We start from the raw sequence: 26,114 nt of genomic DNA, 5'->3' as shown, positions 1-26,114 counted from the left end.
GATTTTAGTGAACAGGGTATTTTAAAAGATAATGCTAAACAACTAATTTCCCATAGTGCATTAGTCAACATTCTATGAACAACTCCCTGCTGAAAGTCCACTGACCTTCCTGGATCCGGCTATAAAACTTGCAGTGAATCTTGAGAATGTGCAGGCACACCCCTGAATGCTGGCCACTAACCTGTTGCTCTGACTGTGAAGTGTTGGACGGGGAGTCTCTCCCAGCAGCATCTACATCCTCTGCCTCCTCATCAGAAATCTTGAACTCCAAGTCTTCAGTGTAGCGCTTTCTCTTCACCTGCCTGCTGGACCGTCTCTTCTAAAACACAAACCCAACAAGCAGGTAGACGGAGAAGAGGGTTAAAATGTAAGCACTGATTTTCTTCACAACAGCTTGGAATGGTAAAAGACATCAAAAAATCTTAAAGAAAAGCTGACCATTTAATGTTGTAAAATCAGATTATTGTGGCAACAAAACAGCAAGTACGGAACCCAGAGTCAGATGCTAGGGACAGCTGTCACTCTGCCACCACAGCTACACACCCTCCATTTTCATCTACAAAATTGAAAAAAAAAAAAAAAAGCCCACAAAATTTTGTTCCTCTCTCAGCCAGTGTACCAAAAAGTGATGGCAATTAGATCTGGGTAAAGGTACTACAGGGATTTACAGTACTACCTCCTGTCCTTTTTGTTTGAAAACTTTTCCATAAAAACTTCAAAATAAGTAGATGCACTAGAAGATAATTTATAAGCTACAAATGTCTAAAAAATGCTGCTATAACCTTATCTAACATACACATTATGTTTCCAAAGATCACTTAACTGTAAGCATGTTGCCTCCTAACTTGCAACCTGAAAGACCTGCTATAAATGTTTTTGAAGAAATGAGGGGCTGGATGACAAGTCATAATGACTGACTACTGAAAAAAGTAATTTTACTTAAAATTTGGCTTCACATGCTGGTTAAAATGAAAAAGAACATTAACAGCCAGCAGTAGAATCAATGGCAAAATGAGTTCCTCTCATAATCCTACGGTCAAAATACAATATAGTCCAGCTTTTGCAGGACAATCCTACCTATCAACAATTAAGGCATGTCAATCCTGTGCCTAAGTAATTCCACTTCCAGATGGCTACAGACCTCATACTACTTGCAACATAAATTGCTAAGCAGAAAGGAAATAATAAAACAGTAAACAAGTTTGTGATCTATTCCAGATAAATAAAACAACTTGTGTATCTGGGTATGTGCATCACCTACACATAAACTCCTTTAGATAAAGATACTGTCCTTTTCATTTCCATATGCCTCAATGAATACTGGCCCAGAACACAAATATACTAGTGCATGCTTTCAAAAGCAGTAAAAAAAAATCTGAAAAGACATATTTTTTTTTTTGTTAGTAGCTATTAATGCTTGGGGGCAAATAAATGGAGTACAACATGAGACTTCACTTTTTGCTCAAAATAGTTCTATATTGCTTGAACTTTTTAATGAAGAAATGTCTGATTAATAGTTAAAATGTGCAGAAACAACCTTTTGTTATTGTATGTGATGAAATCTAAGACTGAAAATGACACAATGTAAGTTTTACATTGTTAATGTGAGAATATTACAAACCAGAGAGGGTACCAAAGCACACAGAAAATACAAGGAATACTGAGAAGAGTACCATTTTATAGGAACTTTTCCCTAAGAATTCTGAAGTATTGGAAAAGTAACACAGAGAAGTAAAATATTTGTTGAGTACACAAAACAGAGAAAAGATACTGATAACTCCCAAATCAGAACTCAATCCCAGCACTTTCCCCAGTGCGAGACTGATTTTAATTTTACTAAGTTTTTGTTCTCTCTGCTGTCAAAAAGCAATGAGAGAGTTTACAATATAAACTCATAGTAGTATGATTATCAAATCCAAGGCCAACACAGTCATGGCTATAGGGGCACAAATCAACTTTTTGACACAGATCATCCAGGGTAACGTCTTATCCACAGACTTCTTAGTGACTTAGGCCATAAGAGATTAGATGAGGGAGAGGTTCCTCAGATACGCCTCTCCAGGACAAAGCTTCCCCTAGAACAAACAACCCCTTAAGGCAGTAGAGAAACCAGCAGGGTTCTGCTATCTGGAATGCTTCCCCACATCACAGGAGACAGTTTGACCTCCTGAGTCATACAGCTGTGTGCCCGTCTGAACTAGCACTGACTCTTATGTGACCTTGGATGAGTTACTTTGTGGACCTCAGTGTCCTGGTCTGTAGAATGGGGTTAATGACAATAATGACCTTGGGCAAATACTGTGGAGATCACATAAGGGAATTCATTCAAAGCATTGTGAAATGCAATTAGTAGGATTAAAGTCATCATTACTCAGCTCCAGCTTTCCAAAGAAAAATGGCCCAGTTACCTTGCACAGCTTCCTCTCCCTCTTCCCAAGGATGACCTACTTCCTTTGCTCTAGTGCCCACTTCACCATTCTTCACTTCTGGCCCATCAATTTCTTTAAGCCATAAAAGGCCATTACCAAGAACAATGTTTTAATTTTGTGAAATTTAGCGTACTATCTGTATTTCATTTGATATGTCAATTTAACTAAATTGAAATGGAGTAATTTATATTTCCATCTTTATGCCATTACCATAAAGAGGATTGTGCTGCTAATGACTCACTGTGATATTTTACCAGGTTTCCATGCTGGAGGCCACACTGTCACAGAATTCTTCCAACCTAAGAGCCTGGAGAGGGTCTAAGATAATCCTACTTGACCAAATCTCACTCTGATATTAAAGGAAATAAACGTTACAGGAAACAAGGGGGTCTTTTCTTTTAAACAGAAATTACGTATTGATGAATACACCTTTTATAATGGCAACCCTAAAATGTAATTAGATCCCAGTTGAGTGAAAATTTAAAATGTTAAGTTGCCTTTCTACTTTCTACAGAGTAACTGATTTCAAGTCATTTATTTTGGGTATCAAGGTCCCTTTCACAATGTTGCAACATGAAGTTGAATGAGTAATTATATAATATTTCTATTATAACCTGTTTTAAATCATTATTACCTGAAAAGTGTTTTGTGGATCAAAAGGAAACATAAGAACTGCTCTTTAGTTACAACAAAACATTTGAGCTGACACTAAAATAAGAGTCAACATTTAAACCTGAATTACTTTAGAAAAGACACCTAAAGTTAAAACAGGTACACTGAATAGATTTAAGTGTGTTTTCATGACTATGTAATACTGACTTGTAACAAGATTTTCAGTTGTTAATATATGGCATTTACTTCAGCAAGTCAATCACAAAACTCAAGATTGTTAATTCTAGACCTTCATGTGTGTTACAGGAAGAAACATAATAAACAACCGGTCAGCATCACTTCCTGTGTCAGAGACAGCAAGAAAAGTACTGTCTTCAAAGTCAGGTCTCCTTTGTGGTTGCTTAATTTAGCTACTCAACCCATAACAGTTAACCACCAGCCAATTCGAAAGGATGTACTGATGCTCCTTTGTACAAACTGTTTTCTATAGTGAAGTGCAAAGGAAAAAATCCAAACACCAGTGCTTCATAAAGCCCATAGAATCTAAATTAATATGATGAAGGCTTTTTTAAAAGCAGCAGCAGTTACTGTGAAAAGGGAATAGAATTTCCTTTGCATTATGAATAAATCTTAACTACGGTCCAGATATAACAGTGCTAAAGTTCCTATTTCAAGCAAACACAAACCAGGACAAAAACATTCTTTAGGATAAAAATAAAATTTCAAATAATTTAAATACTTTAAGTTTAAAACTCCCTAAGCAGTTTAAAAAAGATACATACTTACCTTTCCAATATCTTTCATTGACATACAAAATTAAAGGGGATTAAATAATTAACTCACCACTGCAGCTATACACCAAGTCAAAACACAACACAACACAACCCACCCCGTCACATTCCTTCTCCTTCCCCTCCCCTCTATGGGGTGTTTAGTTTTAAGACCTTCTGTGAGATTACAGTTATCAAAAAATTCTGCTAACATGAATAAACAAATACACACAGACACACACACAGAGAAATAACCAAAGCTATCTGAAATTCATTAAAATAGAGGACTATTGCCAAACTTGTTTCTAATTGGTAAGGAGACAGGGAGAGAGTCCTGAGTGAGCACTAAGCTATTAGAAAAAATCTCATAAGCTCACAGAGGCTAGTCTCCTATTCCAGCAGAACTCCCTGCTAACTGCTCCCTGATAACTTAGACGTCATTCACACAAGTTACAGTCCCAGCCATCCCATAGGACCACACTGGCATGCTTCCAGGGGGACCTAAGAGGGAAGCAATTTTTAACTGTCACGTGTAAGGGGGTCCCTCACAGCCCAATCAGTGAAGGTCATGTGCTTTACATACAGAACCCAAATTTCTATTGTTTTATTTCAGGGACAGTTCTTCAATACATTCCTATAAAAATGTGCCGACAGTCAGGAAAAAGTGACACTAGTAAATTATGCACACTTGTCACTGGGAAAGCCATTGACTTGTTCAGAGAAACATATTACTTTAGTATACCCAGTTTAGACCGTCAGCTGTCAGAAACACTATGGAAAGGTACTAATTTAATTTTGCTTTTTATTCTGTAACATTAAAAGAAAAAACAAAACTCTGACAATCCACCAAGCTTAACAGAAATTTTAATACGTAAGAAATTTAAACGAACCAATTCAATTATTACTGTTAGCCCATATGTTAATAACACATGCAAAGAGTAAAATACACTTTGGGAAATAAATGAAGATTCTCTGTTTTATGAATTATGGAATCAAGGATGGCAAAACAACAAGCGGCTCTGATGAGCAGTTTAACTTCACATCAGCACCCCCAGCTGTCATCACTGTGGATTTAATGCTCGACAACAATAAAGACATCTCAAAAGCATCTCTGTAACAAACATAGCGGAGGTTTGTATGGCATACTTGTAAGCAGTTAAGGTTACCCATGCTCAACAACCAACACTGGGGAACCAGAATAATGGAGTTACCTGAACGCCTGGGTCCTCATCTTCTTCAGGAGGAGGAGATGGTGGGGGTGTTTTGTCTAAGTCTGAATTTTCAGAACCTTCTGTTTTTCCCTTGTTGACCTTTTTCTTCAAAGCACTTGCTTCTGAATCAGGTTTCTTATTACTGGAATTCAAAGTGGATCACTTAGTGTTCACTTTTTAATGTGGTTTGCCACATGTCCCCATAGTTTATTTTCCCACATTAATATTCCTAAAACACCAAGAACAGTTGATAAATCAACACGTTGGATATTTACAGTAAAACGACATTCTCAATTAAGTTTTTAGGAGTGAAATTCCATACTGTAGACCTTTAGCAAATATCTGACCTAATTCAAAATAAATTACATGCAAAATATCCCAATAGCACACATGGTACATTTGTTCATTTGTCAAACTCCTGCCAACACACCAAATTGCAATTAAAAATCAGATCACAAAAAGCAGTTTTGCAATCAAGTTTTTAAGGTGCTGACACTCCTTTTTAAAACTGTCATGGACAACTGCAACATCATGAGCGTCTCGGACTCTTGCAGCTAGTTTTCTATTCTGCTAGTCAGGCCATCCCTGAACAGTAATGCTAGGTGGGTGTCTTCTTTGATGCTACCCACTGACATTTTTATCTAACTTACATCCTTACAATTCAAAACATACAGCTACGTTTGGACGTAACTTCACCTGGTGTTGTATCTGTAATTTAAAATAAGCCTCATTTTGGAGTGGCATCTTAAAAAAGGATCACAACTAGTATTTTATGCAAAATGTGGGTCTCTGAAACATACCCAAAAAAATAGTAAAGTGAAACAATGATTAATTTACATGTTCCACAGTATGTTTCTGAAAAACATTAATAGGATTTGAATGTTCTATAAGACAAAAGATACAAATGAACTCTAAAAATTGTATTTGAAATTACTTTTGACTCTAGAACATTTAATTGAACGTTCTTCTAGAACACACTCAACACTACCCTTCCACAACAGTTTTCCAGACAGCATCATGATTTTTCACCTTCAATTTTTACTCTTTACGCTGAAAATAATCTAACACCATCAAGAATGCTTTATTATTTCTAGGGATTCTCAATTCTATTAAATTTTGAAAGAAAGATGTATTTCAAAAATATTTATTGAAGTTTGTAACTTTCCAGAAAATTGTGCTGAATGTAATTAAACTGCACGTTTTAACCCCAGCACTAGAAAAAAGGCCAAGATACCTGAATGCTTCTGAGTGCCACAAAAAATGTTTCAGAAGTACCGATAGTAATCACACCTGTAACACTTATTTTTTTCAATTAATAAATACAATACCTGGTCATTTTAAATGAATTATTCCTAAATGCTCACAGTCTGTTTCTATCTTGCTTTGCTATCATTTTACCAGTAAGGAGTCACATACAGAAACAACTTAAAACCATTCAACAGCCAACAGCAGTTGGGTTTAAAGAGGTTTTTTTTTATTCATTTATCTTTTTTTTTTTTTCTAAAAGGCAGTGTCCTCAAAACTTCTAAGTCCTCAAAAGAGCCACAGAAAGCATAATATTTTTAAAATAAAAAAAAAATGCATACAACAGTTCCTCATCCAACTGTCCTGGTGTTTACGCTACACATGGACAGAAGTCTCCCCTACTATGAGGCTCCATTTCCAGCATTTATTTCCGCTCTAACTGCCACAAATTATACAATACTACAGCTGAACACTGGGCCCCTTTCCTTTCATCTGCACGCCAAGAGCAATCAGATTACCCTGGTAACCAGCGGTCACATGACCAGCACCTGCTCTTTTGGCTGGATGCCACTGACTAAAGCCATCTGCTTCCCTCAATCAGCTTTCAAACATTCTCAACACCTGCGCTGCAGTGTTTTGTGGTTTCTTTTATCAAATCAGTGCAAAACTGCTTCCAAAACTTTACATATTTCTCAAATTTGTTTAAATCAGAGGTACGCCTGTCAAAGAGTTGAACCATTGCCAGGTAAAGTGACTTGGCAGCTAGTGCCTTTCACGGTGACCTCTCTATACTAGACAGAAGACAAGTACACTTTAATGTAGGGGGTTTGCCGGCCCGGCCCTGCATGCACTGTCTTACAGGAGTAAAAGGCTTACTGTCTGGAAGCCAACCAGAGCCTAGGTTTGAGGAAACATCAATTTGCTGAAGGAGAATTGCTAATGATTTTGCATCTGCCTTTCCCAAGAACGAACTGTATGGAACCTCCAAGATGGCTGAAAGTCAGACAGGGCCTCTCCAAAAGCTTAGACAAAAAGTCTGTAGCCACGGGAAGTACTTCCCCTAGATCTGATTACTGAAAGATTTCTAACTCATCAGACTTGGCTCTATTAATGTTCAGAGACAGCTAAGACTTTCTGTGAATCAATACAAACTGAAGAGCACCACAAGTTACCAAAAATAATAAAGGCCAGAAAATTTTTAGCCTCACCTAAAGACATTAAAATCAAGGACAAAACAGTTATTTAAATGAACTGACCTGTGCTACTATTTTTGCAATAAGCTGATCTAGACTTTTCAATTACAGTATTTTAAAACTGCCTTGACCCCAAAAGAACAAAGTCAAAATTTTTCTTGTAATAAAGGAAGGTAACAGAGCGGTGGGTAAGAGTCAACTGCATTTAAGCTCAAGCACCACCTGTCCTTTATAGCCTGTGACCCTAGATAATTTCCATAAGCCTCGGTTTCCTTATCTGTAGAATAAGATTTATAAGGACACCCTCCTCCAAGATTTGTCAGGAAGTTTAAATGAGATAATGGAAGACAGCCAAGGCAGTGTCAGGCACAGATGGTTAACATTCACACACACTGTGGCAGTGAGGTCTAAGAAGTCATTTCTGGCCATGGCTCAGGCACACTTGGGCTACATCAATAGCAGACACATGCCAGGCAGGACCCCACCTTCAACAAGAGTGAGCTCCATGTAAGAAATACAAATGGAAGAAAAATCCTTCATGAATATTCCCAACTACCTTCTGAAGGAATAAGCAAGCACACAGTGCCACAGCACACTTTTCCCAATTGTTCACCTCCGCTGATTTAGTCTGCACACTCAGGTTATGGTAACAGGCTACCAAGGATCCACCCTGTATGTGAGAAAGCACACAGAGTCCACATTCATACGCACTATTCAAAACATCTAAGGTTTAAACTGGCCTCTTACAAGTCAAAGCCCAAAACAAAGCCATACATACATGACTCATCTAAATCACAACAAACACAAACATACAAAGAGGGCAGCTCTTCCAACTGGACAAACACGCTGATAACAAGTTAGCAGCTCTTAAACCAACACCACAGCATTGAGAAGGATGCCACTGAGCCATTGGACCCTGATAGAGAGAACCTGTGGGGCTGGCACCATGGCAGTGTAAGCTAAGCCTCCACTGGTACTCCGTTTGGGCACTGGTTCATGTCCTGGCTGCTCCACTTCCAATCCAGCTCCCTGCATAAGGCCTGGGAAAGCAAAGCCTGGGGACCCTGAAACCATGTGGGAGACTTGGAAGAATATTCTTGCTCCTGGTTTCTGAGCAGCCCAGCTACAACTCTTGCAATCATTTGGAGAATGAACCAACAGATGGAAGGCCTGTCTCTCTCTCACTTCTCTCTGTAATTCTGCCTTTCAAATAAAACACATCTTAAAAAAGAAAAACAAAAAACCACCTCCATGTACTCTCATAGCTGTTGCAGTAATGTACACCTATGGGGCTGACAGCCAAGGCTGGTTGCCACATATCACTGGAGAGTGGATTCACCAGAAAAACAGGCATGTGCTGGGAACTCAAATTCTATCCCTGAATGATAACAGTCCTAAAGAAATCAAGTCTGCGGTCAACCATCTCCTAACCCTGTCTTGCCTCATGCATTGCCCAGTTTGCTGTCATGGTAATGCCACCCAAACATTAATTGCAGCCCATCTCCACATGTCTCCAGAGTGGTCAGCTGAAAGGCAAATCTGACCGGGTCGTTCTTGGCATAAAATCCAAGTTTCTCAATATTGTAGGACAACACCCTCATAATTGCTCAACCAGCAACTCTAGTTTCATCTTTCTATTTCTCACACTCCTGGCAGGACAGCCATCTATACTTTTTCCTATACTTTTGTCCCAACCTACTCATCTGCAAGACTTAGCCTGGATACCAATAATCATTCATTTTAAGAAGTATTTTCTGACCATCATAATCCTGTTCTACCCATATTCCTCACAATAAACCCCATACGGGGGGTATTTAAAATACATGCTTCAGTAATAACATTACTGCAATGTATCAAAATTACAATCAAAGTTGTGTGGAGTCTTTCTTCAGCTATTATATATTTAATAAGCTTAAGAAGGAGAGGAACTAGGTCACATGTACCTCTGTTCCTAGTGGCTACTTAGGCAGCCTACCTATGGCCACGATATTACAACAAAAAAAATCCTGCAAAGCAGAAATCAAAGGTAAGTTTACACTGTAGCAAAATTTTTGAAATCTATGCAGTATTTCACAATATGAAATCTTAGTGAACTCTGAAGATCCTCCTACCATGCTAGTTTAACAGTGCAAGTAACAAGAAGTAAATTTACTATGTAGTTCCTACTTTAGAAAACCCAGTGTCCTTTTTAATGAAACTACCCACAAACCTAGGTAAAAATGGCACTAAAAGTATTACTAAAATAGAGAAGACTGAGCAATTTTTTAATAGCAACAGAAAAATGTCATCAATATATAAAAGTCCTTCAAAAACAATCATGGAAAAGCAACTATTTTTCATGTCCTGATTGTCATCTCCCACCATCACTAATGTCGCCAAAATGAAGAGTCCCCCACTGGGGGAGAAAGCCTAAGCCAAAAACAGAGACTGAGACACAGCTATCTGCCCATGCAGACAGAGCCTGAGACCCAGAACCACACTCACAAGATGGAGACGGAGACCCTGAGTCACCTACTCCTCCAGCTGCACAAGGGCTTGCAACTTCAGAAGGAGAACACCTTCTGACAATGCTACTGGAGTTGCAAATTACTTGTGTTCCTCTATCAGTGTTATATTTATGATTCACTAAGAGAATGAGGCTACACTGTTGGGCTGCTGGATGTGTTCAGAGTACACAGCTAACTGATTAAGCTCTGAAGTCCTGCCTTTATTCTTTTTTTTAAAAAAAATATTTATTATTATTGGAAAGCCGGATAGACAGAGAGGAAGATCTTCCATCCGACGTTTTACTCCCCAAGTGAGCCGCAGTGGGCTGGTGCACGCCAATCTGAAGCCGGGAACCTGGAACTTCCTCCTGGTCTCCCACGCAGGTGCAGGGTCCCAAAGCCTTGGGCCGTCCTCGACTGCTTTCCCAGGTCACAAGCAGGGAGGTGGATGGGAAGCGGAGCTGCCGGGATTAGAACCGGCGCCCATATGGGATCCCGGCGCATTCAAGGCGAGGACTTTAGCCGCTATGCCACGCCGCTGGGCCCAATTCTTGATGTTATCAAAGAACACACCATCTTGCTGAAAACTCTTAGAACATATTTCATATTCAGATAGTAATATTTCTGCATTTCTCACATGGAGGAACATTCACTGTCAGCTTATGACTGTGAGAGACCAAGAAAAAAAAGTCGACTGCTATTACTTTTCAAAGGATTGACTGGAAGCCTCCAATGATTGCTTTTGTTGAGAAGGAGAACTGGCTTTTTTTTTTTTTAAGGTTTATTTTTATTGTAAAGGCAGATCCAGAGAGAGGACATACAGAAAGATCTTCCTTCCATTGGCTTAATCCCCCAGTGGCTACAATGGCCGGAGCTCAGCTGATCTGAAATTAGGAGCCAGGAGTTTCTTCAGGTTTCTCATGTGGGTGCACAGTGCCATGGCTCTGGGTCATCCTTTACTGCCACAAGCAAGAGGCTGGATAGGAAATGGAGCAGTCGGGACACGAACCCATATAGGACATGTGCCCCTATGGGATCTCAGCACATGCAAAATGAGGATTTTAGCCACTGAGACATCGTTCAAGGTCTCTGGCTTTATGCAAAGGTTCTGGACTTACTGGAAAATCAAGTATCCGTCCCAACATATCATAAAATAGAAAGTAAACACAGATTGGTATCAATCTAAAGACCAACAGGCTCAGTATTGTGACACAGGGGTTCAATAGCCATCTTCACCGCTGGCATCCCCTATGAGTACCAATTCACATGCCAGCTGCTCCACTTTTAAACCAGCTCCCTGTTAATGCGCCTGGGAAAACAGTGAAAGACAGTTCAGGTGACTGGGCCCCTGCCATCCAATGTGGGAAGAGCCAGATGGAGTTCCAGGCTCTGGACTTCAGCCTGGCTGAACCCTGGCTGCTGAGTACAAGATTTGTGTCTTTCACTGTAACTCTGCCTTTAAGATATATAAATAAATCTTTAAAAGCAATTTAAAAAGAAAAGTTCTCAACAGAAAGAAAATTTGTAAAGGAATCATATTGTGGAACCAAAGGTAATGAAAGGAATATAGTCAGTTAATGAGGACAGCTGGATAACAGGTCCTTCAGCTAAGTTAGGGAAATTCTCATCTGTTACAGAAAAACTACATTTGAGGTTTAGGTTATGAAGATTATTAGTTTTAATTTCAAGGAGTAAAGTTTCCCCAAAATGCTACACTAGAGAAAGGAAGGTATTGAAGATATTCTTATAATTAATGCACTAAGTCTTCTTTTTTTAAAGTGAATCTTTTAAAAGTTTGATGCTTGTGGCACAGAAGGCCAAATAGGATGTCCTATAACATAATGCAACCTTACTGGCTAAGACACCAGCCAAAACACCCATATCCCATATCGGAATTTGGGTTCAAATCCAATCTTCAGTTCCTGGTTCCAGCTTCTCTACAATGCAGACTCTGGTGGGCAACAGTAATGGCTCGAGTAGTTGGGACCAAGCTACCCATATGTGAGACCAACCATTGTGGTATTTGCGAACCAGGAAATGGAGAATCTTGTTGTTCTTTCTCTTTCCTTCTCTTTCCTCCTCCTTGTCCCCATCCTTCTCTCAAATAAATAAAACAAAAATTGAAACATAAAATAAGCCATTGGGCACTGCTATAGTACAGCGAGTAAAGCTGCTGCCTGCAGCACCAGCATCCCCCATGGTTACTGATCCAGCTGTTCCATTTCCCATCCAGCTCCCTGCTCATGTGCCAGGTAAGCAGCGGAGGAGGATACAAGTGCTTTGCTTCCTACCCACGTGAGAGAACGGAAGAAACTCCTGACTTGGCTTCAGACTGGCCCAAGCTCCAGTGGTTGCAACCATGTGAGGAGTGAACCAGCAAAAGGAGGATCTTTCGCATTCGGTCTCTTCTCTCTTTAATCCTGCCATTCAAATAAATCGGTACTAATTCATCTTCACATAAAATGTCTATTTCAAGTTTAACAAGCCTGCCTTTGTACTTTATGACCAAATATCTGACAGATGCAGGATGGAAAAGCCAACGCACTGGCCCCCAAATGCGGCAGTCCTAGGCCCTGAGCCAGTACCCCCTGGTGGGGGATCCCACAACTGAACCCTGAGTCGGGCACTAAGGCAACTTAGCTTTCTCTTGCAGAGTTCATCACTATATCAAGAATATCTTTAGCATTCTTCAGGACTCTGAGAACTTTCCTGGTGAAGTTTTGTGTTACATGGGATCATCACAAGGTAAATTTAATTCTCTTGTTACAATCAGAACTCCATCCTTAAGACGACTATAGTTACTTTTTAAATTACTTTTTAAGTGTTTTTTAAAAAGGACAATGCTACAGATTAAAAAAAATAATAAGAGCACAGCAGAGAGCTTTCCTGGAAAAAAAGGAATACATTTTTAACACAGAAAATATTCTAGAGGAAAAAATAGCTCTCAAGTACTATCACAGAAATTCTTCAAGTTACAGTCCTACAGACTGCAAAACTCTATCAGAAATAACCGAGAAATCTGTCAGTTAATATGTTTTCTCACTACAGCAGCACAATAGACACTAGCTACTCTGGTTATGTGAGCTTGCCTCTCACTGCAATACAACATAAAAAATTGAACAATTCAAAGCTAATGCAAAACAAGCATGACTTACACCTGCATTTTTACCATAGTAAATCCCTCTAAGTGCCAAGCTGCAAGGCACATATTCATATTTGACTATCCATGTCACATTCTGAGGTTGCATTTCTATTCATGTATAGCATCCTCCATGATTCAGATTGGAGAGAAAAGTAGGTGTGCATTTGGGAGTCAGAGCTCCACTCACTAAATTCATAATGCCTTCTCTGATCTGTCTGGGTGGCTAATACAGCAGATGAGCTGTGTTCTCCATCCTACACTTCAATCAGGTACTGGAAGTAAGATGAGAACTGGACAGACTGAGTGATAAATCAATAACAGAGAAAATACTTTCCAACAGGAAAACTTAAACTTCCAAGAAATTATATTGTTCCTACAGAATTCAGGGCTACACAAAGAATAAGGTCTTTATAAAAAGGGGGGATTTATTTATTTATTTTTATTGGAAAGGCAGATTTACATAGAGAATGAGAGACAGAAAGATCTTCCGTCCGATGATTCATTCCCCAAGTGGCTGCAACGGCTGGAGCTGAGCCAATCTGAAGCCAGGAGCCAGGAGCTTCTTCCAGGTCTCCCATGTGGGTACAGGGTCCCAAGATTTTGGGGCCATCCTCTACTGCTTTCCCAGGCCACAAGCAGGGAGCTAGAAGGGAAATGGAGTAGCTACGACAGGAACTGGCACCCATCTGGGATCCTGGCGCATGCAAGGTGAGGACTTTAACCAATGGCTATCATGCAGGGACCAAGAATTAGAACTCTAATGCAAATTAAGGGTTTTGTCTTTCTGATGATTATTAAAAAAGAAAGAATGGTATCTTTCTTTTTTAATATTTTAAAGTTTTAAATTTAATATATTAAAGTTAGACAACACAGACTTCTATTAAACAGTGGTTGAAACGGGGGCTGGGGTGGCTAGACAGAGAGGCACTCAACAACATCCGTGAGGGCTGGAGAGATGAGTTGGTTAGATGGAACTAAGCTTTAATACCCACTGACAAGTACAAGAGCCAAGTAGGATGTGGGACAGACTGGACTAGTCTGCTATACATACTGGCAAACCAGGGTACGGGGCGGGCCTGGCGGGGGTTATTGGTGGTCGCCCCGACTAGGTTGCAGTTCTCACTGGTTGATGCGGGGGCCGAGTGTGTGCTGGGCAGGGCCAGGCTGGACTGCAACACCCATTGGTTCCAGTGGAAATCAGGACTGAGAACAGAACCAACCCAGCGATTGAAACTACCGGCTGATCGTGGTGACAGACTGTGCCGGACCCTTTGCTTTCTGGAGCATACAAGAATCTGGTCTGGGAATACCTCAAAGTTTCTTTGGAGATCTTCCCAATCGAACTGCTGGACTCAGAGCCCTACCCAGGAAAAGACAGAGGACAGAGCAAGTCAATCAACCACCTCAGCTATATGTTGGCAGCAAAATACTGGGCAAATGAGGACTCTATGATGGACTGTGTCAATCAGTGGACAACCTCATCAAGTGAAACTGGCAGCGATTCATAACTGGAGAACTATTAAGACAATTTGAGCAAGGATCTCGGAGCGTGCCCCACATCCGGGACTTGGGGTGGGTGGGAAACTGGGTGGGGCTTATCCCTCAATATCCCCCTTTACCTCAGATACATGATGGAAACAATATGGACATAATACTGTTACCCACTTCCCTGTACCCCCTGAACCTTTTTTTTTTTACCGTAATTAACTATGTAAAGATTGTCAACAAAAATACAATAAAAAAATATATTTAAAAAAAAAAAGTGGTTGAAGAGACAGCTGGCATTTCAGACTACTTATGTCTGGTTATGGCTTTGCCAGAGAACTTGGTGACCCCAGGGGCTTTGTGTAGGCAGAAAACCAGCAACAAGGTCTTTACCTATCAGGTGACAAATGTCACATTTGCAAGAAATTTCCTACATTCAGATTTTTACATGTGCCCTTTAGTTAAAAAAAAAACACAAAACAGCCTAGGATTCCTTCTACCTCCCAACACTAATAGCAGCACATCTACTATAGCCACATCCACACCACCTAAAAGTCCACTTCAGACAGACTTCAAAGGAGTGGGTATCCAGAACAATGTCCCCTTTAACATCCCACTGCTACCGGTGGCCTCCTCACCTCTCAAATTTGATTTGATGGGTGTGGTCAGAGTTAAAAGTGGGATACACATCACCCTCTCCCACACAAACCAAGGTGGCAGCATGCCTTACTTTGAAGTTCTCTGCAGCTCACTGAATGAGCTGAAATCAATTTGTTGCAGGTCCAGTGTGGTCCATGCCTGCATCCAAAACAGAGCACAAGCCAGCAAAATTTGTTTTCAAGGGTCAACAATGTTAAGCATGCTCTTCTTCCAATGGAAATAAACTAAACCACATGTTACAAAAGACATCAGGATTTGTACTAACAACTCTCCTTCCCTGCTCACTCAGCTGATTTAAGATGAACAAGCAGACAGAGGACACAGCGGGCTCCTTACTGGTAATGGAAAGGCCCTGGAACAGCTATTAGATCCCATGTTCCCTTTATGAAGGGAAAAGAAGCTGGGCACCTGGTCCTATTCCTGACTCACAGAGGCTGGCAGGACAGATTGGTAGGTAAAGTTGCAGGAAATTCATAGATACTTTTTCTTCAATCAAAGCCAAAGAAAGGGCTCACAGTCCATTTTACAACCTCACACTTAAGAAATCCACACACCATTCCTCAGGCCTAGCATCCCAAACACTTGCCTTTCCACTTGCCCTACATTTTGCATTAAAGATAAATCACCATGTGAGTAAAAGAAGAAAAGCAGATGGCTTCTTTTATTATCTATATATCTGATGAGAAGATAGAAGACATCTTTTTATCTGGGCATTTGCACTTATAAGTAAACCTGGATTAATGGTTTGCTTTTGTGTGAGCTCTACTGAGAAATTTTACACACAAAGAATATACAATAAAATACATAATAGTTTTCCAAAATATACGACCACTGGATTTGTTGATTGTAAGTGAAAAAATAAATTTATCTCAAAAGCTAAGCTCCTCCAAACAGAGTTGCTACACAAATATTAACTATCGTTTAACTGTTAATGATAACAGAGCTCGGAAAAGCACACCTTACATGTTTTTGGTATTTGTATTTTTTTTAATGAGATGGGTATATTTATTTTCCAATTTAAATAAAACTATGTCTTCTCTTAATTGAAAAATAATATTTTAGTTTTCTACTAAATTTAACACTAGGGGTGGGAAATAGAGCAAGGAACAAAATGTGTTCCCAAGCTGTTTTAGCAGGAAGCCTACACTGATTGCTTCATTTAACTTAAGCTTCAGCAATGAAGTCACAATCTTTGACCAAGTTCCTTTAGTTCTGTACATTTAAGATCGTTATACAGCTAAATGGACCACTAAATCCTGCATAAGTCATTCAGAGGAAGCACTTCCTCCATATTCTCCTTGTTTCACAGGACCAATGAATGCCCAACAGAAAATGCACTGAGAAGAATGCAAATCATCATATTTAAGCTCCACGAATCCCAACAAACGCAAAATGGCATCTTCGTCAGCCCTCAAAAGCCTCAGCTTTTATTTTCAGCATTTGCAGCCAAAACTTCAAGGCTATAAGGACACCCGGAGAACACCACAAGAAAAAATGGGTAGGAAAAAAAAAATAAGGCTGAAGTCAAGAAAAGGGAGGAAAGGTAACCTTCTACATGGCCCGACTCTGACAGGCTCCTCCATACAGAGAAGACACATGCCACTTTACCTTGACTATTTGGAGGGTCCGGTTTTCTAGGAAATGTCCACAAATTTAGTTTCTGCCACTTTTACAAAGCATGGTGGGAAACGGGGCAGTGAGAAGACAGTCATGGAGGCACCCAAGGCAAGTCAGCCTCAGCAACAGCCACCCTTCCTTTGGCTCTTTATCTTTTCGAAGTGCATGAGTAACACAGACCATACTTGCTGCCTTCCAGCGACACAACACAGAGGGAGCCAGAGCATCAGCAGGTCACTTCCTCACCGTCCTTCAAGGACAATGCATTTGCATGTAGAACTGCATCAATGATATGGTATAGGGCTGCGCAGCAAAGTTGTGTGAGTAGTTCTATGCTAAATTTTTCATTTCACTTCTGTTTATTCCATGTTTCAGCCCTCTGTAGGGAAATTATTTTCTGTATAAACAGATTCATCAAGTTAACTTATTCAAGGATGGAAATAACTGGTATCGCATAACATTTTGCAAAACAAAATTGCCACTGTTGTATTTCAGTACTTAAAAGCAAACTGCTATGGCAATTCAACCCCAGCACTAACATAACCCAAACCCCCTATTACCTTCATCACTGCATATTCAATTTACATAATTATTCTGCTATGCTATTCAGAATTTACATGTAGTTGTATGCATTCTAGTTATCCTTGTTTCAGGGCGCTGTTTCCTTTCTAGACTTAACAGTGAGACTACAACTCAACATACTCAATTCATCTGACCAGTGGAAACAATGTGGTTCAACAAAATAATGGCTGCCTTGTTAATTTATTAAAAATTCTAGTTCAATGGGCCTGGCACGATAGCGTAGTGGTTAAGATCCTCGCCTTGAACGCCGGGATCCCTTATGGGTGCCGGTTCTAATCCCGGCAGCCCTGCTTCCCATCCAGCTCTCTCCTTGTGGCCTGGGAAAGCAGTCGAGGACGGCCCAAAGCCTTGGGACCCTGCACCTGCGTGGGAGCCAAGGAAGAGTTCCTGGCTCCTGGCTTCGGAATGACTCAGCTCCAGCCATTGCGGCCGCTTGGGGAGTGAACCATCGGACGGAAGATCTTCCTCTCTGTCTCTCCTCTCTGTATATCAGCCTTTCCAATAAAAATAAATAAATCTTAAAAAAAAATCATTCCAGTTCAATTGCCATATGCATGCACAGCCATCCCTATCTGACCACAAGGAATGCCACTGCCACACTTCACTGTAACTCAGCAAGTGTTCTGCCAGCCCGCCATATAAGTTGGTCAAGTTACAGAGGCAACACAAGTGGCACCAACAACTCCAGGTGCCCTCCAGCATGACCTCCTGAAGTACAGGGCCATATTATATCCTATTCCCTTTTCTTTTGTTCATCTCCAGTGTCATCAAAAATATATCATTCAATTATTTCCAATACAACTGCACAACTATTGCCCATAGCAGGCACTCTATCAGTCAAAAGCAACCTAGGACATGGGTGAGGGTGATAATTAAACATTTTTCATGGGAGAAAACACCTCTCTTTTTTCCTACCAAAGGCAAGGATTTCAGCGTGAAGTCACTACTCAGGCTCAGCAGTGCCAAAACACTTGGCACAAACACGGCTCACATCTGAGGATGAATAGCAGATGCTGTCCATGGATGGCACTGGACGTTGCCCTGGTGGATAAATGGACGGTCCACGTATGTCTACCAACAAGACATTATGGGCCTAGCTAGGACTGACCATGTATCTCACTCCAAGTTACAAACATTTGCTTACGGTTATTAGGGAAATGTTTCACAAGCTTCACTGTTAAAAATAGCATCTTAATATCTAATTCTCAAAATTCTTTCTGGGAGGTCAGGTTATGCTGAAGTAGGTTTTCAAGACAGGGCCAGTCTGATGTAGACTCACAGCGCCAAAGAACACATTTTATAAGTTTATGATAAAACTCAAAGAGGCAGTATTGTTTCTTTTTTAAATCAACTTTTACTATTAGATGACAAATTTAAAAATTCAGGTTGAAAACTGAAGCCAAATATGACATTAAAACTGTGGTGATATATTTTTCTGAGCTCCAGAATACTTCCTAAAAACATAGGTTTCAATGATTTAAGAAAAACAATACATTCTAAGATTCTTCTTTGATTTCCTTCTCCTTCAGAGATAAACACATGCTTATTCCTACCAAAAGCACAAAATTTCATATTGTAAAAGCCACCTCATGAAGTCTGATTGAAATTCTAACCACATCTACTTTGCTCAACATTACATCCCTTACACATTACATCTCCATAAATAATAAGCATGTAATAAAATATTCTCCTAAAATAAATGAGAACAGATTTTATAATTGGCAATGGGTTTAGAATAATTGTCAAAGTAGAAAAAGTAAAGGTTTTCAGAGAAGAAACCACACAGTGGGGCATCAAAAAAACCTCCTCAACAAATGCAAAAAATAATTATCTTTATGAATGACTATAGACTGTAATTCAAGTATCTGAACAATAAAATCTATTGGCAGCAAAAAATTTTAGCTGACTATGATTCAAACTATGATTTAAGAATGACATTTTTGTGACTTGTTTGGATGGAGGTCGAAAACTGAAGTTTGTTCTTTTCACTTAGTGGGGAAAATTCCCAAACCACAGGTCCGAGTTCCTCTACTGAGTCTGTGGACCTAAACACAGACCAAGCAGGTTCCACATGAGAGGTCTGCAGCCAGCAAACTCAAAGATCTCAACAAACCGCAGGGCTCAGTGTGTGCGGGCACGTGTGTTTACAAGCACACGTGGATAGGAGGGAGAGCATGTTTTCTAATGGAGTTTGCAAACAGGTTCATATTAACCAATTCTGACCATACTTCCATCTGGAAACTATATTTTCTAACATGAGCCATAGTCTGAAAAACAGATTCAGATGTTTGGAACTGGTTCAGAACAGTTGTTAGAAATGTTCAGTACAAATGAAAAAAATTAGTCTTCAATGTCTTCTCCTCTCAGCTTTTCTTACTGAATAAACAGACCTTCTGGGGGAATCACAGAGTTAGTGGCGGAAGTATGGAGTAAAGGAAGTCTTTTCTTAGAACCTCTAAAATCCATGCTATTATTCAATGCATATCTAATGGGTAAGTGCTATTTGATTTCTCCCATGTTACCCACTAGGATTTCATTCAACCCTGCCCCTGAAACGCTCAATCCGCCAAGAGGAAAGAATTAATTCTGCATGTTAAAATTTCTGAAAGCCTATGGAAAAAGGTGACTTTTCTTTCTTCCATAATCCTTCCTATGCAGTTTTGCAGCATCAGTGAACAGGGGGCTGCTAGTCTACTCTCACTACTATGCTGTCAATCTGGTTCTGTTTACTAAACAACAATTTTTCACAAAATATAATGAACTCCTTTTAAAATAATTTTTTCCCCATTGAGGTTCTAAGTCAATAGATTATAATAGTGGAATCCACATTTCAGAAGGCATTAGCATTTTCAGTTGGCTATTAGAAAATGAAGTTCACAATGACGACGACAACCAAAGCCCTGCCACCTCCACCTTACCCCTGCTAACCCACCAAGCCATTTCTGTGCTATCCTTGTTTCCCAGAGGCCGTCTCTGCCCACCGCCTACCTTGACTTCTTGCTGGATTTGGGTTTTGGCGTGGCAGTTTTTGTTTTCTTTTCCTTTGGCTCTTTGGGAATCTTAGGGGCTTTTGGGGTTTTGGGTTCCTTGGGCTCTTTTTTCTCCTTAGGTTCTTTCGGTTCCTTCGGGTCCTTTTTCACCTTCGGCCTTTTCTTTTTCTTTTTTTCTTCTTGGGACCCATCAAGTGAGTTCCTATTTAGTTCTTGGTTAACCCCACCAGGGAAGTCCTCCTTATTAAAACTTTTACTGGGATCCACTACAATGATGTGGTTGTTTTTCTTCTTCTTCTTCTTCTGCTGTGGCTGCTGCTCTATCGATGGCAGGTAATCATCGCTCTTGGCGAGCTGCGCGTTCGGTCCACTAACCTGAGTCATATCCGGCACGGGCTTCTCTAGAAAGGGCTCCGATGGAGAATGCTGAGAAACACAAATAGGAATTGAAATTAGTTTATTATTCGTTGGAGTAAAGAAAGGAAGTGAAAGTCAGCAGCTGAATGTTTCTCAAATGTATTCCACTCTCAAGGAGGCAAATAATTTACTTACTATAAAGTTGCAGAACGTATTTTTTTATTTATACCCGAAAAATATAATCTTGAAGAGGAAAGCTTTTAAATAAGAATGGAAACAGCAACTTAAAATACAATTTTTAAAAATTTAGTTCTGCAAGGAAAAACTCTCATTCACTTGAGTATATCACCCATTTTTCAAAACGTGTGTTTGAGAAAGAGTAAAGAACACAACAGAAGTGAAAACTAAATTACAGAAGATATATCTACATGGAGTTTTTCTCCCTAGGTGGCAAAGGAAAGTCAAAAGTATGCAACTCAGTCATTCTTATAAAGAACACAAATACTGTATGCCGGAACATTCTAGTACCAAGGAAGTCCAAAACTAAAATGTAAGCATAAAACATAAATCTCACAGGTCAGTTCTGATTTACAAGCCATTTAAACATCAGATTAAAAACATATATCCAGGGGTACAATGGCACAGCAAGGCATTCCTCTGTCTGCTGGTGTCAGCATCCCATATAGGTACCAGTTCATGCCTCGGCTGCTCCACTTTCAATTCAGGTCCCTGTTTATGACCTGGGAAAGCAAGGAGAATTGCTCAAGTCCTTGGGCTCCAGAGACCCAGAAGAGGCCCCTGGTTCCCAGCTTCCAAACAGCTCAGCTCTGGCCACTACAGCCATTAGGGAAATGAACCAACAAATGGATGAAGACCTCCGTCTCTGTTTTTACTTCTCTCAGTGCAGAATATTTCAAATAAAAATAAGGAAATCTTTAAAAACTCACATATCCAATTTAGCGATTTTGGATATAAATTTCTCATGCTGAATCTGAGAATCATGTTTTCCTTAAGCTCTTAAAGCTCTGCATTTTGAAATCTCACCAGGGGAAAGAGGCCCTTAAATAGTTAATACGACATGGTTCATGAGGGAGACTTCGACATTCACTGGAATATTCTCAGAGACTGTCTCCAACACAGCAGACAAAAACAGCGACTGGGATGGGAGAGTGGATGGTCACCTGGCATCACAAGAAGGACTCCTTAAATGATGGTCTCACTGCTCACACTCTCAACCAGGGCATGAACTAGCTCATCAAGCATACCTTCAATTACAGACAATAAAACCTGTGTACTACAACAAAACACCTGAAAACGCAAAACCTATGAATGTCATCGTTTTCTGTCCTTTTGACAAGCTTTTCCTGGCAATATAGTAACTGTGATATGCATGAACAACGCCACTTTGTACCAGGAGTGTTTTTTTTAAAGATTTATTTTAATTTTTTTCTTGCAAAATCAGATATACAGAGAAGAGGAGAGACAGAGAGGAAGATCTTCTGTCCGATGATTCACTCCCCAAGTGACTACAGTGGCTGGAGCTGAGCCGATCCAAAGCCAGGAGTCGGGAATTTCCTCCAGGTCTCCAATGCAGGTGCAGAGTCCCAAGGCTTTGGCCGTCCTCGACTGCTTTCCCAGGCCACAAGGAGGGAGCTGGATGGGAAGCGGGGCTGCCAGGACACGAACCAGCACCCATATGAGATTCCGGCGCGTTCAAGGTGAGGACTTTAGCTATTAGGCCACTGCGCTGGGCCCCAGGAACATTCTTCATATTCAAGATATCATTTATCCCTCCAACAGCCCTAAGAGCTGCATATGGTTATTTTTCTACATTTACAGTTTAGGACACTGACACTGTAAGATGTAGTTATTTGCCCAAGAAGGTACAGATGGTAAGTGACAACAAATTCAGGAACCTTCCAACTTTGTCCATTTCCTTACAGATTCTTACAGATGGGCATCCTACTGACAAAGGTGGTATAGGCCTCACTGAATTTCCAATGTGTCCAGTCAACCAAAAATAATTTGCTTCTTTTCTTGCTTGTTCATATATATAGCATATCTTCTGAAAAGAAGACAGTGCTCTTCAGCAGAACCTGCTGTGATTACTAAAAAAACTTACTTTGATTTGCCAGCTTTACTAGTATAATGGTGCTTCAAAAAGTTCATGAAAAACTAGTACTGGGCCTGGCATGGTAGCCTAGTAGCTAAAGTACTCACCTTGCACGAGCCAGGATTCCATATGGGCACCAGTTCTAATTCCGGCAGCCCTGCTTCCCATCTAGCTCCCTGTTTGTGGTCTGGGAAAGCAGTTGAGGATGGCTTGAAGTCTAGGACCCTGCACCCACGCGGGAGACCTAAAAGAGGCTCCTGGCTCCAGGCTTCAGATTGGCTCAGCTCCGGCCATTGTAGCTACTTGGGGAGTAAAGCATCGGACAGAAGAACTTCCTCTCTGCCTCTCCTCCTCTTTGTATATCTGATTTTCCAATAAAAAAATAAATCTTTTTAAAAAAAATTAGTATTAATCCCAGCTGTAGGCAACTGCCTAGGTAGTACTATAATTAGGCAACTGTTAATACTGCTATGAGAAAAGCAGCCAATAGCTGGCAGGCATTCTGGGCCTGGTTAATGCCAAATTTGTATTAACTATACCAGTATGCCAGCATATACATATATATATATATATTTTTTTTTTTTTTTAAGTGGCCAATCGGGCCTGGTGTGATGGCCTAGTAGCTAAAAAGTGGCTGATCTGGACACTGTATTTGCAGGTAAACAAGAGGGCTGAGACTGGGGGGTTTGGAGCAGGGGAACCAAAGCACCTTTCTGGATCAGACCAATGAACCTGCCCACATGGGAGACCTGAACCTGGCTAGTTAGCATCAACCACTGTCCATAAACACACACGAAAGCTAGGGCTGGGGGACCTGCTTGGCAGGGCTAGTTCACAGCACCTGCCAGTGGATGTTGGGGGAGGGGTAAAGGAGTGGGTAGGCCATGTGAGGCTTGGGTGGGACACTAAATGGCATGTGAGAGAATCAGGTCTGGGTCAGATCCTGTGGGTGATTTGTGGGCTCACCCTGTGGGTTTGCTCTAGAGCTAGGGGTGGTGATGGGCTGAGCTTGGCATGATCATGAAACTCACTAACACTCATGGGAAATGGAGTTGGGAAAAGGCTGGGCTGGTCCAGGCTGCAGCACCTGCAGACACACCCAAGTACTGCTCTGGGATACTGATCCACATGACAGCTGGGCTGCAACATTCACCAACACACACAGGTCAAGATTGGGAGGCAGACTATGTCAGGTAGGGGCCTAGAACTTGTTAGCATATGAGAAATTTTGGTCTGAGAATGGGTCTGGTAGGTGAATTTGGGGAAATTCCCTAGTGGGCTGTAACTCTTGCTGGTGAGCAGGTGAGTCAGGGCTGGATGTGGGCCAGGCTAGTCAAGGCTGTTCCACTTGTCAGCAGGTGTGTGGGTTGGCTTGCGAGCATGGACTGGGACAGACCAGGCCAAACTGTAGCACACTGGGATGCACAGGAGCCAGGATGGGGTACGAGCCATGCTGAGTTAGGCTACCACACCTACTGGTTTACATGAAAGTTTAGGATGGGGGCAGGCTGGGTAAGGCCAGCTGGGGTTGGGACTAGGAGCAGGGCAGTCCAGGCCAGGTCGCAGCATCTGATGGCAAGGGTTGAGGGGTAGGCCATTCCAAGCTTGATCAGAGCAACCATTGGCACAAGTGCAAGATCCATGGCTAGGAACAGGCCTGGTATGGGAGCTAAGGGGACCCCTCCCCATGCTGGGCTGTGGTTTCCACTGGTGAGCCTGAGGGCTGAGAATGTGGCTGTACCAGGCTCAACATTCCTGGAACATTCCTCGGCATCTGTGTGAGCTGTGTCTGAGGTGTGCCAGACTGGGTTAGGCTCCAGCACCTGTTAGAGCTCACAAGAGCCAGAATGGATGTGGGATGGGCTGGATTACATCACGACACCCTCTGACACAATGAGAGCCGGGTCTGGGTGTGGGCCAGTGGAGAGAGCTGAAACAGGTATGGGCTGGTGTGGCAAAACTGTAGTACCTGTCACTGAATATCAAGACTAGAGGTGGACCAAGCGAGGCTGAACCAAACACCCACCAGTGTATGCAAGATCTGTGACTGGGAGCTGGCCTGACAGTGGAAGATGCAGCTCCAGTTGGCAAGTATGAGAACTGAGGTTTTGGGCAATCCAGGCCAGCCAGGCTACAGTACCTACTGGCATACATGTTGCTGTGTACTGTGGGGTGAGCTGGGTTGGGTCAGTTGACAATATCCATTGGCAGGTACCAAGAATCACTACGGGGTGCAGGCCAAGCCAGTTTAGGGTACAATACCCACTAGTTCTCCTTAGGGGAGGGACTGGTGGCCGAGCTGGGCTAAGCTGCAGCACCCCCACAGCTGAGGTGAGACGGGGGGCAGGCCAGGCTAAGAGGCTGCAACACCCACTGACAAATGCCAAGGCAAGAATGGGCCATGCTTAACTGGGCCACAGCAACCACCAGCACACACAAGACCCCAGGCCAGGAGCAAATCTGGCTGGTGGGAAGGGATGCAGGGGACTCCCCTACTGAGCCACTGCTCCCACTGGTGAGCATTAGAGCTGGGACTGGGGGTAGCCAGGGCTGCATGGGAGCTGGGTTTGGGGGAGGGTCAGGCTAGGTCAAGCCATTGCATCCACTAACACATGCAAGAGCCAAAATAAGTGCTGACTGGCCAGGCTTTGCTGCAGCATCCACTGGCAAGTGCCAGGACAGAAAGAAAATCATGTCAGACTGGACCACAGGAACCCCTGGAAAGAAAAGAGTAAGATCCAGGTCTGGAACTAGGCCTAGCAGGGAAACTGAGCACCAGCTCCTGCTAGTGAATATAAGAGCATAACAGCAAGGGCTGGGGGTAGACCAGGTTGGACCAGGTAGTAGCACCCAATGGCATACAACAGGACTGGGTTGTATGGTAGGGTAGGCTGGGCTAAACGGCAACACCTATGGATTCATATTAGAGCCTGACTGAGATGCAGCATAGACCGGACTAGTCCGTTGAACATACTGGCACATGAAGAAACCGAGGCTGGGGTCAGCCTGGTGGGGCCTACTGGAGGTTGCCCCAACTCTTCTTGTTGTATGTGCCTAAGGGTCAGGTGTGTGGCATGCTGGGTTGGGCTTGGCTGCAGCACCTGTAAGTTTGCAAAGGACTGGGTTACACTGGGCTTTCTTGACTACTGATGCCTTTGCAGTGGACAGTATGCCCAGGTGCATATGGGGGATGAGATCGCCACCTCACTTGTGCTGCGGAGG

At 41.7% G+C, this 26,114-nt stretch overlaps 1 protein-coding gene across 4 annotated transcripts in view; it reads right to left on the bottom strand.

Moving 5' to 3' along the window:
* CHD7 (chromodomain helicase DNA binding protein 7) overlaps positions 1-26,114 on the bottom strand; it is a 197,209-nt gene that overhangs the window by 59,476 nt on the left and 111,619 nt on the right. For all 4 annotated transcript variants that reach the window (XM_058668655.1, XM_058668658.1, XM_058668657.1 and 1 more), the window contains exons 3-5: positions 20,421-20,848; positions 5,023-5,164; positions 182-319 (exon numbers count right to left, since the gene is read on the bottom strand). In XM_058668655.1, the coding sequence (XP_058524638.1) occupies positions 182-319; positions 5,023-5,164; positions 20,421-20,848 (708 nt within the window). The remainder of the gene's footprint in view (positions 1-181; positions 320-5,022; positions 5,165-20,420; positions 20,849-26,114) is intronic.

This window comes from Ochotona princeps, chromosome 9 (genome assembly GCF_030435755.1).
Source record: "Ochotona princeps isolate mOchPri1 chromosome 9, mOchPri1.hap1, whole genome shotgun sequence".
In the NCBI taxonomy this organism is placed as follows: domain Eukaryota; kingdom Metazoa; phylum Chordata; class Mammalia; order Lagomorpha; family Ochotonidae; genus Ochotona; species Ochotona princeps.
The sequence above is the reverse complement of the archived record's forward strand: the minus strand, read 5'-3'. Positions and strand labels throughout refer to the sequence as shown.